The sequence below is a fragment of the Rhineura floridana genome, chromosome 7 (assembly GCF_030035675.1).
Source record: "Rhineura floridana isolate rRhiFlo1 chromosome 7, rRhiFlo1.hap2, whole genome shotgun sequence".
In the NCBI taxonomy this organism is placed as follows: domain Eukaryota; kingdom Metazoa; phylum Chordata; class Lepidosauria; order Squamata; family Rhineuridae; genus Rhineura; species Rhineura floridana.
Window position 1 is genome coordinate 21,015,736 of NC_084486.1, and position 16,057 is coordinate 21,031,792.

General features: G+C 43.7%; 1 protein-coding gene across 4 annotated transcripts in view; it reads right to left on the reverse strand.

The window, feature by feature from the left end:
• Window positions 1-16,057, reverse strand: part of PARG (poly(ADP-ribose) glycohydrolase) — a 122,032-nt gene that overhangs the window by 18,611 nt on the left and 87,364 nt on the right. For 3 of the 4 annotated variants that reach the window (XM_061635005.1, XM_061635001.1, XM_061635003.1), the window contains one exon: window positions 14,079-14,226. In XM_061635005.1, coding sequence (XP_061490989.1) covers window positions 14,079-14,226 — 148 coding nt within the window. Of the gene's footprint in view, window positions 1-11,050; window positions 11,330-14,078; window positions 14,227-16,057 lie in introns of those variants that run through there. The other variant, XM_061635004.1, reaches the window with a different exon arrangement.

Sequence of the window (16,057 nt, forward strand, 5' to 3'; positions counted from 1 at the left end):
GGGACTTCCCCTCTGCCCAGTGCCATCCTCCCCCCCTCCCTGGGTCAGTGTTGGACCACAACCTGGGAGGATCAGGGTTTGAATCCCCACACAGTCATGAAGCTCACCGGGTGACCTTGGGCCGGTCACTGCCTCTCAGCCTCAGAGGAAGGCAATGGTAAACCACCTCTGAATACTGTTTACCATGAAAACCCTATTCATAGGGTCGCCATAAGTTGGGATCGATTTGAAAGGAGTCCATTTCCATTTTCAAACCTGATTGTGCAAAAATAAATCCCACTGAACTCAAAAAGTATGCAAATGATCAAACCCACCCTCCCTTCTTCTCCCTCCTATCCCTTCCCTCTTGCCCCTTCCCTCCCCCCCATCCCCCCTCCTCCTCCCCATGGTCAGTTTTACCTATCTAAGAGTCGGAAACAACTTGCACTACAAGTGCAGGGACACCTTTACCTTTTAAGCATGATTGCATGGGAGTGAATACCATTGAACTCTATAAGCATGCAAATGGTCAAACCTGCCCTCCCCTCTGCCTTCTTTTGCCCCCCTCCAATCTGCTCCTTCCCCCTCCCCCATGGTCAGTTTTACCTATCCTAACCATGATTGCATAGGAGTAAATCCCATTGAACTCAATAAGCATGCAAATGATCAGACCCGCCTGAGCACCACATGCTCAGAGGCACATGTTACCAAATCCTTCCAAGCTACACAGGAAGTGGATTGAACTGTGAAAGACCAAACCAAATTGCGTTTGCATTCTGACAAATTTGTAGGGCAGTCCAGTATCTCAGAGAGGTCAGGTCTCCTGCTCCCCTCGTGCATTCACTATAGCTGCCCAATTTCCCTGCTTTTTAAAGTTTGATACAAAGATCTGTGAGCTATAGGTATGTTCTTAAACCGCAAGGTTTTTTGCCCATTAGTGAATTTTTATTTGTCTCAGACATAAGCATAACATCCTTGGAAATCATGCAATATACTCTCCTGTTCTTCTCCCCATTCAGATGGCTACCATTTGTCCTATCCCATCTTCAGTCCCCAGATCTGATCTGATACCACATAAACTATTCCTTCTCCAAAGTTCCAGTTCCTCACTGAAACTTGCATTATTTCTTACATCTTCATTCAGGTTCTACAGAAGCCTCAGCTGAGAATGCAATAGAGAAGCATGGACAAAAATGTGCTAAGTGAAACAGCATATGTACAAACATCCCCCTTTGAGTCTCAGGTGGCCAGCAAATTCATTCTGGGTGACTTGCTGTAAAGCACATAGTTTATCTGTGCAGTATGAAACATTGGGAAATGGTGATTGTTTTCAAGGCCAAAGGTATATCACCATATTCCTAAATTCCATCTGCGCTTGCTTAAATAAAGAAGTTGCTTTTCAACCATCTTACCAAGAATTCTAATTCATTACTGCTGATTACCATCTATGGAACTTCCATGCTTTGGGGATGAAAAACAGAAAGGGATTATGAAAAGGATCTTTCAAACTGGGCGAATGGGTATTAAAATGGCAAATGAGGTTCAATGTAATCAAGTAAGATGATGCACACTGGAACAACCCCCACCCCCCACATTTTACATATACACTAATGGAGTTTGAACTGGCAACGATCGACCAGAAAAGAGAACATGGGGTTGCGATTGGTAACTCAAATGAAAATGTTGACCCAATGTGAATCAGCTGTGGGAATATAAAATTGCAATGCCTTTATTCAAATCGATGGTTCAATCACACTTGGAATATTATGTACTATTCTGGACCCTGCATCTCAAAAAGGATACTGCAGGAACTAGAACTGGATTATGATGTTTTATAGTGTTTTTAGTATTTTTGTTTGCTGCCCTGGGCTCTTACTGGGAGGAAGGGTGGGATATAAAAATATTCATTATTATTATTATTATTAGCAGGAACAACTACAACACAACAATAATAAATGGTATAGAAAAGGGCAGCCAAAATGAACAAGAGGCTGGAGCAACTCTCCTATGAGGAACAATTATGATGTTTTTGGGGGGCAGAGGGGTTAGTTTGCTAAAAAGACACATGTAAGGGGAGACACGATAGAAGTGTATAAAATCATGCATGGTGTGGAAAAAGTGGATAGGGAGAATTTTCTCCCTCTCTCACAATACTAGAACCAGAGTCATCTAGTGAAGCTAAATGTTGGGAGAATCAGGACAGGCAAAAAGGAAATATTTCCTCCTACAGATGAACTAAGGTATTCACCACTACACAATGTACTGTTGGTCACAAACTTGGATAGCTTTAAAAGGGGATAAGACAAATTCATGAAGGATAAGTGTATCTATGGCTACTAGTCATGATGGCTACAGTGCAAAGGCAGTGTGTTTCTGAATATTAGTTGCTGGACATCACAAGCATGAAAGCACTACTGCACTGATGACCTGCTTGTGGGCTTTCCAGAGGATCTGACTGGCCACTGCAAACTAGACAGACCATTGGTTTTATCCAGCAGGGCTTTCTTATGTTCAGCTGTTCTGAACCCTCCCTATATCAAAATCCTTTACCAGAGCTAGGCTAAATATTCATATGCAATACACTCCCATGCATGATCATTTAGTCTAGGAGCAGCCAACATGATGCCCTCCAGATGTTTTTGGACTACAATTCCCATAATCCCTGACCATCAGCCATGCTGGTTGGGGCAAACTGTTGTAATCCATTTGGGGAGCATCACATTACCTACCCCTGGTTTAGTCGCTACTTCAGAGACAGCACTACTACTTAGTATCTGCATACAACTTTCAGAGTGTGTGGAGTGCTTCATATACTTCATCTCAGTAATTTTTTACCACAATCTGATAACACAAGTTGGTATTACTATACCTGAAAATGGAAATGGACTGCCTTCAAGTCAGTCCTGACTTATGGCGACCCTGTGAACATGGTTTTCATGGTAAGTGGTATTCAGAGGGGGTTTACCATTGCCTTCCTCTGAGGCTGAGAGGCAGTGACTGGCCCAAGGTCACCCGGTGAGCTTCATGGCTGTGTCAGGATTCAAACCCTGGTCTCCCAAGTTGTAGTTCAACACTCTAACCACTACACCACACTGGCTCTCATTACTATAACTACTGAGGTTTAAAAGACAGTGGCTTCCTTAGGGTCATCTAATAAACCAATTTTTTTTGCATTCCAGCTCACACTTGTTCACCCACTGTTTACTTGAAATGTTTAGTGGGACTTACTCCTAGGAAGGTGTACATGGGATTGCAATCTTAGTTACTACACTGTTAAGGGATTTCTCTAAAATGGGGAAAAAATCAGCTTTGAAAAAGCAGAGTTTGGTGTAACAAAAGTAGCACTATGGGATAATGAAAACTGACAAAACAGTGGTTCTGTGCTGTAGATACATTAATATCTGCAGACCTGCATTTCACACAAGAGCTTGAGGAAAATGACTACTTAAAGAGGAAAGCAAATAGGAGCATGGATAGCTCTTTGGACAGCTACTTTTTAGGGATGGCTTCTCTATGGAAACCTTCAGGTTAGAGCAAATATATCCTTCAGGTAAGATAACTGAATAAGAAATCTCATAGTTCTTAGTTGCCATTTTGCTCTTTAAAAAGGTAAATGTCCTGTTCATTAACTTTACATGAAAACACATCTTTCCATGATCAGAGAATAAAGAGTTAGTTGCCAAGAGGTTCAGTAACTACTGCATCAAATAGCATATAGCAGAGAAGAAAAAAACACAAGCATTCTAAACCTAAACCCAATCTCCATATCCATCTGTTAGTCTATTCCTCTCTGTCACCCAAACCACTGGCCAAATATTCTAAATTCTTTTTTAAAATTTAATTTTGGAAGTGGAATAAATTACAAACACATAAATACATGAAAATCTATTAAATAAAATAAGTTTGTTCTGGTCATACAACTTGGATTTTGTCCAAACACACTGATCTATCTATCAGTCATTATTGTCTGGGCTTTTTCAAAGGATTTAAATGACGATCATGGGCATAATTTACATTGCTGATATGCACCATTACAAACATATGGTTTTACACACTTTATTTTCAAATGAGGTTTGTTCTCCAATATATGTTTATTGAGAGAGAGAGCACAAAAAAGCTGAAGTGAGGTGGGGTTGATACATTAATAATATTATATCTAGCAACTAAGAATTAAAGAAAGTAACTGATGTTCATAAAAAAAAATATGAAGTATCTCAGAATTGACTCTTGCCTTTCAGGTTCAATGTGCTGGAAAAAGAATAAAAACTGTCAGGAGTGACTCATAATTTTAAGTGTCTTCATCCTCTCAATTGCTTTTTGCTGGTTTGTGTCATGAGCCCAGCAAAACAGGGGTGGAGTAGTGGGGCTACAGAGGAGAGTGCTCGGTGCATGCATGTTCTCTGCAGTGACACTTGGTACACACAAGTAGGGTGCCTGCCCATCCTTACATAAGCCGGATGAGAAGGGGTGTTTAATTGCTGCAACGACTTAGTGCCGTAAAGTTATGTCTAGTCTCTTCTAGTAATGCTGATGAATTCTGTGTAACCTGTAAGCTGATTCATGAAGCATTCTGAACCGAAACCTTCTATTAAACTTACTAAAGAAAAGCACAGTTCCTCATTCATGTTTGACTTCTGAGTGCTCGGGCAGGAAGTTTGTCGCAGCCCCTACCTCCTCTACCCAATGACCCTATGAGTGAGATGGAAGCAAGCGGAGGAATGGAGGGGGGCTATCAGAGTGCCCTAAAGTCCACGATAGCCAAATTTCAGCATCTCCACACCGAGACCCAGACTCTTCGGAATGAAATGGGTGGAGCAGCGAGACTGCAGCGGAGTGCTCGAGTGCATGCGTGTTAGCAATGACTCTCTGGAATGAGGCCCAGACTCTTTGAGTGGAGAACCAGAACCTGCAACTCCAAATGACCCAGGCTGAAAACAATGTGACAGCCTTGCAACAGGGGGCTGCTCCAGCTCAGTTGATGCCTGTGTCTTGTGTCAAGACGCCGGTTGGACTACCTTAATACAACAGAAAGCAGGAGCAGTTTGCAAAGTTCATCACGTAGTGCGAGCTATACATCAGAGTGTGACAGTTGGATTTTCCCAATGACTTGGTTAAAGTGGCCTTTGTGATTAATCTACTGGAAGGGGAGGCGGCCCAGTGGTTCAGCTGCTTCAGGACAACCCTGAGTTGGCACAGTACAATTTCATTGCTGCCATAGCAGAAATCTTTCAAGACCCACGGCAGAAGGTCACAGTAGCTCGTCAGCTGGGAAACCTGCACCAGGGCAAGAGCTCAGTTGGGGCTTACACCAATCCATTTCAAATTTTGGCAGAGGAAGTGGATTGGAACGAGTGAGCTCGGATATACAAATTCCAGTAGGGCCTAACTGACAAGATACTGGATGAATTGGTGCGAACTCTGGCTCCCAACTCCTTACCAGAGTTCATCCACCTGTGCCTGCAGATTGACAGCAGACTTGAAGGTTGTCATCTAGAGCGCCGGGCTTCCTCAGCTCAGCAGTTTCCCCCCCATACCTCTCCCCCACACAGTCGGGGACAGAGCTCATGCAGATTGGAGGGGCATGGCCAGCCTGACAGAGGAGGAGAAAGTGATGCTGAGTGGGGCTGTGCCTATATTGCGGGAAGGCGAGGCATCTGGCAAAGACCTGCTTGTCCTAATCAGAGAAAGTCTCAGTGTAGGAAAATGACAAATCCCAGATCTCGTAGAGATCCTCGAGCTGGGATTGACTTTAAGCCAAGGACCTCACAATGTTCCTCCCCCGTCAAAGCTGGCCTTGCACCTGCCGATCTGCCTGGGTCTGCTGTCGGGACAAAGCATCCAAGTACTTCTATGGTGGAGTCGGGGGCATCCAGCAACTTTATGGACTCGAGCTTTGCTAAGTAACACAGCATTCCCATCATGACGCTCGAGACACCTCTAGAAGTGGAGACCATTGACGGCCATTAGCACTGGGAGCCACCACACAGGCAACTGGAGGGCTACAAATGGGGGTGCCTGAACACCTTGAACAGCTGTCCTTGTACCTGGCCATCTTGCCATGTTTCCCGGTGGTCCTGGAGCTGACCTGGATGATACAACATGATCCAACAATCTCCTGGGGGGAAGCCTCTGTGACGTTCCAGTTGGACTATTGCAAGCGGCACTGCCAGCCCATTGAGGCTGCAGCGGTGGCGGCCACGGCTGCACCATCTTGCCACCTGCTGCGCTGGCTCATTTACCTACGAAGTACCAGGATTACTCTGACATGTTCGACAAGAAGGAGGGGGACCAGTTGCCCCTCCACTGACCTTATGACTGTACCACTGACTTGCTCTCGGGGGCCCAGATCCCCTCTGGCCACATCTACTCACTGTCTGAGCCACAGCTGGCTGCTCTAAGGAACTTCCTCAATATCAATTTGAAGCAAGGATTCATTCACCAAGAAGAAGAGCAGAGAACTCTGTCCCTGCCATGACTACCGGAGCTGAATAAAATTACCATCCCCAACAGCTACCCCTTCCCCCTTACCAATGAGATACTGGAGCAGCTGCGAACAGCCAAAATCAATACCAAGCTGGACCTGCATGGGGCCTATAACCTTTTCAGGATCCAGGAAGGGGACAAGTGGAAAACTGCCTTCAAGATGCAGTATAGCCATTTCGAGTACCTGGCCATGCCCTTCAGACTATCAAATGGCCCAGCAGTCCTCCAGAATTTCATGAATGAAATCTTTTGGGACTACCTGGATCGCTTTATGATAGTCTATTTGGATGACATCCGTATTTATTCTGACTCCCCAAAGCAGCACGAGGCTCACGTGAGGGCTGTGTTGCAGGGACTGAGAAAGCATCACCTATATGCCAAGCTGGAGAAGTGTGGGTTCAATTTAACCACTCTGAACTTTCTAGGCCAATGTATTACTCCCACAGGGGTAGAGATGGACCCAGGGAAGGTGCATTGCATCTCTCCTGGCAACCCCACCCAAGACTAAAAAGGATCTACAGTGGTTCCTGGGATTCACCAACTACTATGGACGGTTCACGTCTAGCTTCTCCAATATGATGGTACCGTTAACAGACTGCCTAAAGGGCTCTGGCCCTTTCGATGGACCGAGGCAGCCCAGCAGACTTTTGAGCGGCTAAAGCTGTTCTCCTCTAAACAAGTACTACAACATGCTGACCCCCATTGACCGTTTGTGGTGGAAACAGATGCCTCAGACATAGCCATCGGAGCAGTGTCATTACAGCCCTCCAAGTGTGTACTCCCAGAAGCTGACTGACTCTAAACAAAACTACACAGTCTGGGAGAAGGAACTACTTGCCATCTGGGATGTGTTCGAAACCTGGCAACACCTCCTCAAAGGGGTGTGACACAGTGGAAGTCCATACTGATCGCAGGGACCTTGAAAGCCTCCAGACGGCCCGCAAACTGAATCGGCATCAAGTGCGCTGGTCCCAGTTCTTCCCCAGGTTCAAAATCACCTGTGTCCCCCATGCCCAGAACTGTAGAGCGGATACACTCTCCCACAAACCAGAGTACAATGAACCCCAGTGAGACCCACCTCTGCATCACATCATCCCCTTGGACAAGATGGTGGCGGCAGCCTGCTCTGACCCCTGGACCAAAGAGCTAAGCACCACTCAGGCACAAGATACGTTTGCCCAAGAGCGAATCCGGAAGCTACAAGGGACCCCTCAGGACCAGACTCCAGGCTTTCCCCAAAGAGGAGGACTACTCTATCATGATGAGGCCTTGTATATGCCCCCCGGAGAGCTGCAGGACAAGATCCTATGACAGTGTCACGACACCCCAATCGTGGGACACTTTGGGATGTTTAAGACTCTGCAGGCGGTCACACAGGACTTTTGGTGGCCTAGAATAAAGCATGATGTTGAGAGGTATGTGTGGTCTTGCTCCACGTGCATGAGGGCCAAGCACACCCCTGGGTGACCAGCCGGGCTGTTAGAGCCGCTGCCCACACCCGAAGGGCCTTGGAGAATGGTGACACTGGACTTTCTCACAGATTTACTCCTTTCCCAGGGGAACACTACCATTCTGGTGGTAGTTGATGCCTTCAGCAAAATGGCCCATTTCATTCCGTGCGCCAGCTTACCAACTGCCAAGAAGACTGCTCAATTATTCATCAAACACATTTTTCAGGCACATGGACTCCCAAACAGCCTGGTCTCAGACCAGGGACCCCAGTTCACCCTCCGTTTTTGGCATGCCCTGCCGCAGCTGTTACAGATTGAGCTATGGCTGTCTTCCACCCACCATGCCCAGACAGATGGTCAGACAGAGAAGATCAATGCCACCCTGGAGCAGGTCCTTCGCTGCTATGTCAATTACCAGCAAGACAACTGGGTGTCCCTGCTACCTCTTGCAGAGTTTGCCTACAACAATTCAGTGCACGCCTCTATCCAACAGACTCCTTGTTTCACCAGTTATGGACACAACCCTCGTGCCTTTCACAATCCAACCTCCACTCTGGCTGTCCTGGCTGTGGTGGAATATGTGCAAGAACTACAGGTGGTGCAGCAGATGCTACAATGCAGCTAGCAAGGGCCAAAGCTGCCTACAAGTGGGTCACCGATCAGCATTGCCAACCTGCCCCCAAAATACAGGTGTTAGAGTGTGGCTTTCCACATGATACTTACCAACAACCGCTCCTTGCCATAAGCTAGAAGTCTGGCAGGTGGGGCCCTTCGAAGCAGAGGCATGCATCAACCCAGTCGCGTACTGGTTACGCTTCCCTGCCACCATGACATTCCATCCAGTATTCCACCATTCCTTGCTAATCTCCGAGGAACATCCGCATCCGTATCGGGCACCCAAACCACCCCCTGCTTCTGAACCAGTCGACAGTCAGGAGGAATATGAGTTGGAACAGATTCTTGACTCCCATCAACATTGTGGGAAGCTGTAGTACTTGATTCACTAGAAGGGGTTCGGACCTGAGGAGAGATCCTGAGAAGCAGTGCCAGACGTCCATGAGCCAGAATTGGTGATATAATTCCATGAGCACTACCCAGGTAAACCCAAGCCTCCGGGGTGGGGGGAGGATTAGCATGGAGGGGGGGATGATGTCGTGAGCCCAGCAGAACGGGGGTGGAGTGGCAAGACTGCAGAGGAGGAGCACTCGGGTGCGTGCACTTTATCTACAGTGACACTTGGTACACGCAAGTAGGAAGCCTGCCCATCCTCACTTAAACAGGGTGAGGGGCTGTGTCTAGTTGCTGTGACAACATCTTCGTGCAGTAAAGTCATGTCTAGCCTCTCCTAGTAATGCTACTGAATTTTGTGTAACCTGTAAGCTGATTCATGAAGTGCTCTGAACCAAAGCCTTCTATTAAACTTACTAAAGGAAAGCACAGTTCCTCATTCATGTTTGACTTCCGAGTGTTCGGGCAGGACATTTTGTTTGTGTTGCCGGTATCTTTGAAAGCCTCAAACTGCGAGACTGTGCAGAACTAATCATTAATAAAGAAAAGTAGAGACACCTCAAACCTATTTGCAATCCTAAACACCAGAAGAAATCAATAAAGAAATAATGCATATAAGAAGATACAGGCCAAAATTATTCAGGGACTATAATGTGAAATATGTGTATCTTAAGGTTTATAAAGGAGGTCAAGAACAGCAGAAGATAACTGCACACCCAGACACATCCTCCATGGAATACAGAAGGGTGAGCCAGATACTGTCTATCATATGCTAAAGCTTATTGGCTTCATTCATCTAAAAAGGATTAGGAATATTTGCTTACAGGCAGTGGTCTACTACCACCAAACTAGCTATGTATATGCTGCTTTCTAGATTGTCATAGGCAAAGGAAGCTGGCCTGAAAAGCTTTATTAGATTAAATAATCTAAACCAAGGGTCACCAACTCATCTCCTGTGGGCACGTGGTGCTCATGAAGGCATTCACTGGCACTCCCAGAAGGTAGCCCCAAACCTGAGGTTTTTTTTTTAAGTCAGTGTCTACCCACCTAGACAGAATGTTATAGAGCAAATTATGCAGACACCCTTCTAAGTGACTGATGTGAAATGAGCCAAGCCTGGCTGCTCCTGCCTGTCAGTGTTCTTGGTCAATGAGTGAATCAGAGCTATGACTGATAAGTGAGTTGTTTGGACACTGAACAATAGGAATCCATGGAGTCCTAAACAGCTGCTTTTTTGCCCTCCTTTATATTGCTCTTTTCTTGCTTCTTTTTTCTAGTCCTTGGATCTCCATAGATTGCCCTTCCCTAGCAACCAGGATACACCTTTTCTGTGCTGGGTTTACCTGCGATCAGGTAGTGCCTAGAAGTTATATTCTGCACGTGGGTGAATGTTAAAGACTCCCCCTCCCCTCAAAAGAAAAGGGACTCATTACCAATTCATTGTGTCGTTAACTTACAGTACATTGGTATATATGTCTACTCAGAAATAAGTCTCTTTGTGTTTAATGGGGCTTACTTCCAGGTTTGTGGGTACGGGATAGCAGCCTAAACTTTGGTTTAGGGTTGGATTGGGGAAAACCAGGGTTTCTGTGCCTTTAACAGTTATGTGGCAGATGGAAATTCAACAGGTCAAGTATTTTCTAGTATGTAAATACAATTATGGGAAAAGCTTCACCATGACTACTCTCTAATTTTGTATTATGCCATGCGACCATGGCAGCCATTTTATGATTGGCATCCACAGCACTCTCAAAATCTGAAATGTATCCTGGTCTGAAAAGGTTGGCCACCCTTATTCTAAACATAAAATATTAAATTTAAAGATTAGTTACATAGTGTATGTAGAAGTTTGAAAATATTATAGGAAAATCTTTGAGAATGGGGTCAGGTAAAAGAGGGGGCACATAAAGAAGACAACTTAGGTGTCTCTTCCACCATCTGAGACACAATCATTTTTGAGAACACTGTAATAAGCAAAATATGACCATCAAACTGCAATTTGATATTCACCATGTTCATACGAATAAGTATTACATTAATTTTCATTTTAGAGCGATGTTGTTAACTACAGCTCTCAGGCTCACAGTAAATGTTCAAATTATCTATGCAGGTATCAATCCAGAAACACCAGACCTCAACTGTGCAATTCCCCAACATTCTCTTTGACCACTTGGTAGGTTTGAAAAAGCCTATGCTTGTGTTTTTTGCATGACCAGTTTCATATTTATTATCATGATGATCTCAAGCAGATGCTGGGCAATTGCAACAAATCTAATTTCTTTCCAATTTCTCAGTCTCTTCTGCAAATTTCAGCTGCACCAGTTACATCCATTAGGCCACTGAGTCAAGATGCATCATCGAAAGGTTGTAATTTATCAGGCAGATAGCTGTACACAGCAGAGACTCGCCTAAACACAGACATGGAAGCAAGCCAAGGATCAAATGAGGATGATGAAATGGCTGTTTCCATTAAGGGAGCAGAACATCGCATCACAGATATTAATTAGAAAGTACTGTAATAAAGTAAAGTGCACTGAAAAAACTGGGAAAGAATGCTTCCTCGTTTGACCGTCCATCAGAAATAAAAACATCCCTTTTGGACTTAGAAGCCCTAAAAAATGTTTGCTTTTGCCTTCAGATCATATCATGATCTCTTTTTCTCTATTACTCTTAATTCAACACATAGCAATCAACTGAGCTTTGACATTCAGCAAGCAATTCATGTGGGTCAGACCATTCTTAGTTCCTCTTTTGTAACTCTCTCTCTTTTGGTTGCCAAAATACTACAAAGGGCAATAGTAAATATTATCTCTCACACACATGTACATATGCACTCACCTTTTTTTATATCCTGTAAGGGCATCCCACTGCCCCACTTCATTTATGCATAAACGATATCTTGATAAATAACAGCTTGAAAACATCCTATGGACTCGTTAATTGGTCTCATTCTTTCTCCCTCTTAAAATAATTACTGATTTTCAGTTTCAATTTCCTCTGTTTATTAGGTAGAAAACTCTTCTTCCCTTCTTCACACTGATTTTCAAAACTTTAACCAAGCTAAATATAGCTGATTTGAAGACGAAAAAGGAAAACTGATTTTTTTGGTCTAACAGAAGCATCTATAAAGGAATCTTTTATTTGCCAACATTCTTCTGTAGTATTCTTTACTTTAAACTTTGGAAATAGCCACAGACTTTAGAAGTCTCCAGAGAGCTCTGTGTTCTACCAATGTCTCCTGTTCAGAAGAAGGAACAGACTAAACGTGTCTAAACAACATATTATTTTCCAAATTCCTTCTTAAACCGAATCATACACATTAGAAAATGCTAGCCAATAGGACGAAGCTACTATCTGTGGGATTATGACTGAATGCCTCTAAGTCAGAATCCCCCCTAAACGTAACAATAGTTGTTGCGATAGTAATCCTGCTTAGTACAAGAGGAACCACAGGTTCAGACATCTGGTGCATGTGCTTGGCTGAGGAGCCAATGGGGTGAATGCTAATAAAAATGCTCCCATGTACTGAAGAATAACAAAGAGGGAAAGGCAACAGGGTACCATAACAGAGACCAGGGTCCTCAGATTGAATTGTGATGATATGTTCTTAACTATTACAGGTTTGTTTTGCTATTAAGACCAAGGAAAAAGGACTGTGTGAAGCCTAGATAGATAGATGGAAAGACAGACAAACAGACTTCAGGAACACAGGACACTGCCTTATACTGAGACAGACTGTTGGGTCTATCTAGCTTGGTATTGTCTACAATGACTGGTATCAGTTCTCCAGGATTTCAGACAGGGAGTCTTTCGAGCCCTACCTAAAGATGCCCGTGATTGAACCTGGGACCTTCTGCATGCAAAGCAGATGCTTTACTGAGCTACAGTTTGTCCCTAATTTGGTCCCTATTAAGGGATCCATCATATATTGATAGTGAACTCAAGTCTCCAAGGGCCTATATATCTTTACGCAGCACAGAAGACTTGCGGGAGCCCCAAGTCATTCAGGGCCACAGGATGCTAGCGAGCAGTTGGATGAGAAACACAGAAAACCTGGGGGAGGGGAATGTAATGGAGTATGCTGGAAGAGGGCATCATTAGTTAGATGGAACCCTGAAAAAGAGCACACAACACTGCAGTGTTTTGTTGCAGGTTCCATTTGTTAGTGAAATTGAATGTCTTAATCCTATGCATCCCCACCTAAGAATAATTCCAATGAATTCAAAAAGACTTGCCTCTGTGTAAATATGCATAAATTTTGACTGTAAAGGAGCTGGGGAGTTCAAGTAACTGTTTCATACTATTCTCCTCTTCTACATTTTCAATTTTTTAAAAAAAGACTCCCATCTTTAAGCAATGCCTTTCCTCCCTGACACCATATTCGGTACCTGACTCATGCCTTCTTGCTGTAAATGGTTATGTATATTCATGGTATTGTATGAATGTCAAAGGTGCTTGAGCATTTATATTGTACTTTCCTATAGGCAGGATAATACTCTGAATTCCTGTACAAAAACGCATCTAAGCAGCTACTTAATTTTACTCACGGTCCATTATATTTATTTTATTTAGTACATTTATAACCCAACTTTCTCTCAAGGAGCTCAATGTGGCATGCATTGTTCTACCTCCATTTTATCCTCACTCTGTAAAGCAAGTTAGGCTAAGAGATAGTGACTAGCCTAACATCATACAGTGAGGCTAAACAGGGATTTGTTCCTGAATTTTCCTTGTCCTAATCCAGCACTCTAAAGCGAGTCTAAAATGATGAAACTGATGTTATCATACTTTGGACACATAATGAGAAGACATGATTCACTAGAAAAGACAATAATGCTGAGAAAAACAGAAGGGAGTAGAAAAAGGGAAGGCTAAAGGAAGCCACAGACCTGAACTGACAAGATCTGAACAGGGTGGTTTATAACAGATACTATTGGAGGTCACTGATTCATAGGGTTGCCATAAGTCAAAATCAACTTGAAGGCACATAGCAACAACAACAAAGTGAGTCTAAATACACTGGAATAAGTTTCAGTGAATACATACCCTGGACTGATGTCTTTTGACCAGTGATGTAAATCAGAATATGCTACTAGAATCTTTTGGCACCAGTTTCACATGATATACTTCTCAGGTGTATGGCTTACAAAAACTAACCTGTGATAATTAGACATTCATTGTGATCCAAGACTTCAGTAATGAGACGAGACACAATCAGTTCTGGATTGATTAAAAAGCGAATTTCTTCTTGCACCAGTCCTGCACCAGTGACACCACCTCCAACAAAGCGATTAGCAAAATCAACCTGAGACATAATTTATGTGGTTACTGGATGTTCAAACACATTTCCATTTCTCCCCCCCTCCCAATTCAATAATGTAAACATATGTTGTACATACTCATTTTTCATGTTTAGGTGAAATAATCTTGGTTTTGACCACAATCATTTAAGGCAAGCAATGCTACCATCTAGCCTGAGACATTTACATTTTATTGTGCTCCTTTCGTTATTGTTGGTTTCATAATTCTGAACTCAGAATTGCACGGCTTCAAATATTTAAGCCCTGTAAACTTATAGTAATTTAAGGAATGACAAGTACACTAAGATAAGCTTTCAACTAACTTGGCTAATATTGGCCGTGATTGTTAAGTCTTAGCCATCTTGATATTATTACTAGTTTCCATTTTTAAAAAGGCTGAACTCCACTTTGGGTGTCAGCAAAGGTAGACGTGTCACTTGAAGTACTGAATGTCTGTCATGTATACAACAAAACCTAGCTCTCCCCACATTTCCAGGCCTCCTCCTTATTTTAATGACTCCCCAGTCACCCTTCTGGATCTGTAAAGACTCTTCAGGAAACTGATACTTTCTTCCTGTAACCATTAAGGTGAATTCACATGGGCAATGGAAAAGTTCTGTCAACCTCAGTTTCCTTGCCTGTTGCCACTGCTACAACTTATAGGGCATTTAATCTATGCCACAATGGGTGACCTTCTTTTCTCAAATTCTGAAGGGTTTTCCCTATTAAAGGGTTTTTTTAATCTGACCAACGTCAAGTGCTTGAGGGCAATGCGAGTTATATGCCTACCCTCTAGATCAGTGCTCTTCAACCTTGGGTCCTCAGATGTTGATGGACTACAACTCCCATCATCCCTGACCATTGACCATGCTGCCTGGGGATGATGGGAGGTGTAGTCCAACAACATCTGGGGACCCAAGATTGAAGAACAGTGCTCTAGACCCTTGGATCTGACTTTGGAAACCAACTTTGACTCTTAGAACTCTTATGTAGGCCTTATGCTGGTTTTCAACTGGGGATTAGTTTTAATTAGTATTTTCTATTTTTTACAATAAAAAGAGGGAAGGGGAAAAGCCCCCACCTATACACCCCTTTTTGCCCTAGCTGGTGAAATCTTAGGATTAGGGTTTAGCAAGCTGTACTTCCTCTGCCATATAGCCTCTCCTCTGCCTTCCCCCTGCCCTGGATCTCCATAGTACTGTTCTGCCTGTGCCTATTTTCAAGGGGTGGCTTTTGTGAATTTTGAATTTTAAGAGAGAAACTGCCTGAGGATATAAAACTAGGGGTAACAGTGAAAACACCTGCCTGGCCCCAGGTTCCCTACAAAAATTAAATATGTATCTTAATATTACAAAACACATGATATCCAAAGTCTGCCTCACACATTCTATTATGTACAATGCACAAAAACATTTTCCTATACCTATAAAAATCTCCTATACGCATAATAAATGCATGTTTCTGCCCACATGTACCAGGGAGCTGGAACTGGCTGCAGCCTCCTGCCACTTTGATACGCAATAGCAAGCATGTAATGCATGAAGTGGCCTAAAGAGAGTTACACGTTGCATGTTTGAAATGACAGAAAAAATCTTCTTTGATACGCTACAGTAGGGCCCCACTTTACAGCGCTTCGCTAATACAGCGGTCTCAATTAGATGCAATTAGACTAAAGCCCCACTCATATGGAGCTTGTTCCGCTTTTATGGCGGTTTTCAGGCATTGTGTGCCGTTCTATTCAATGAGTTCCGCTTTACAGCGGTTTTCACTTTACAGCGAGGGTCCGGAATGTAACCCGCTGTATGAGCGGGGCCCTACTGTATATCCTTGGCCATC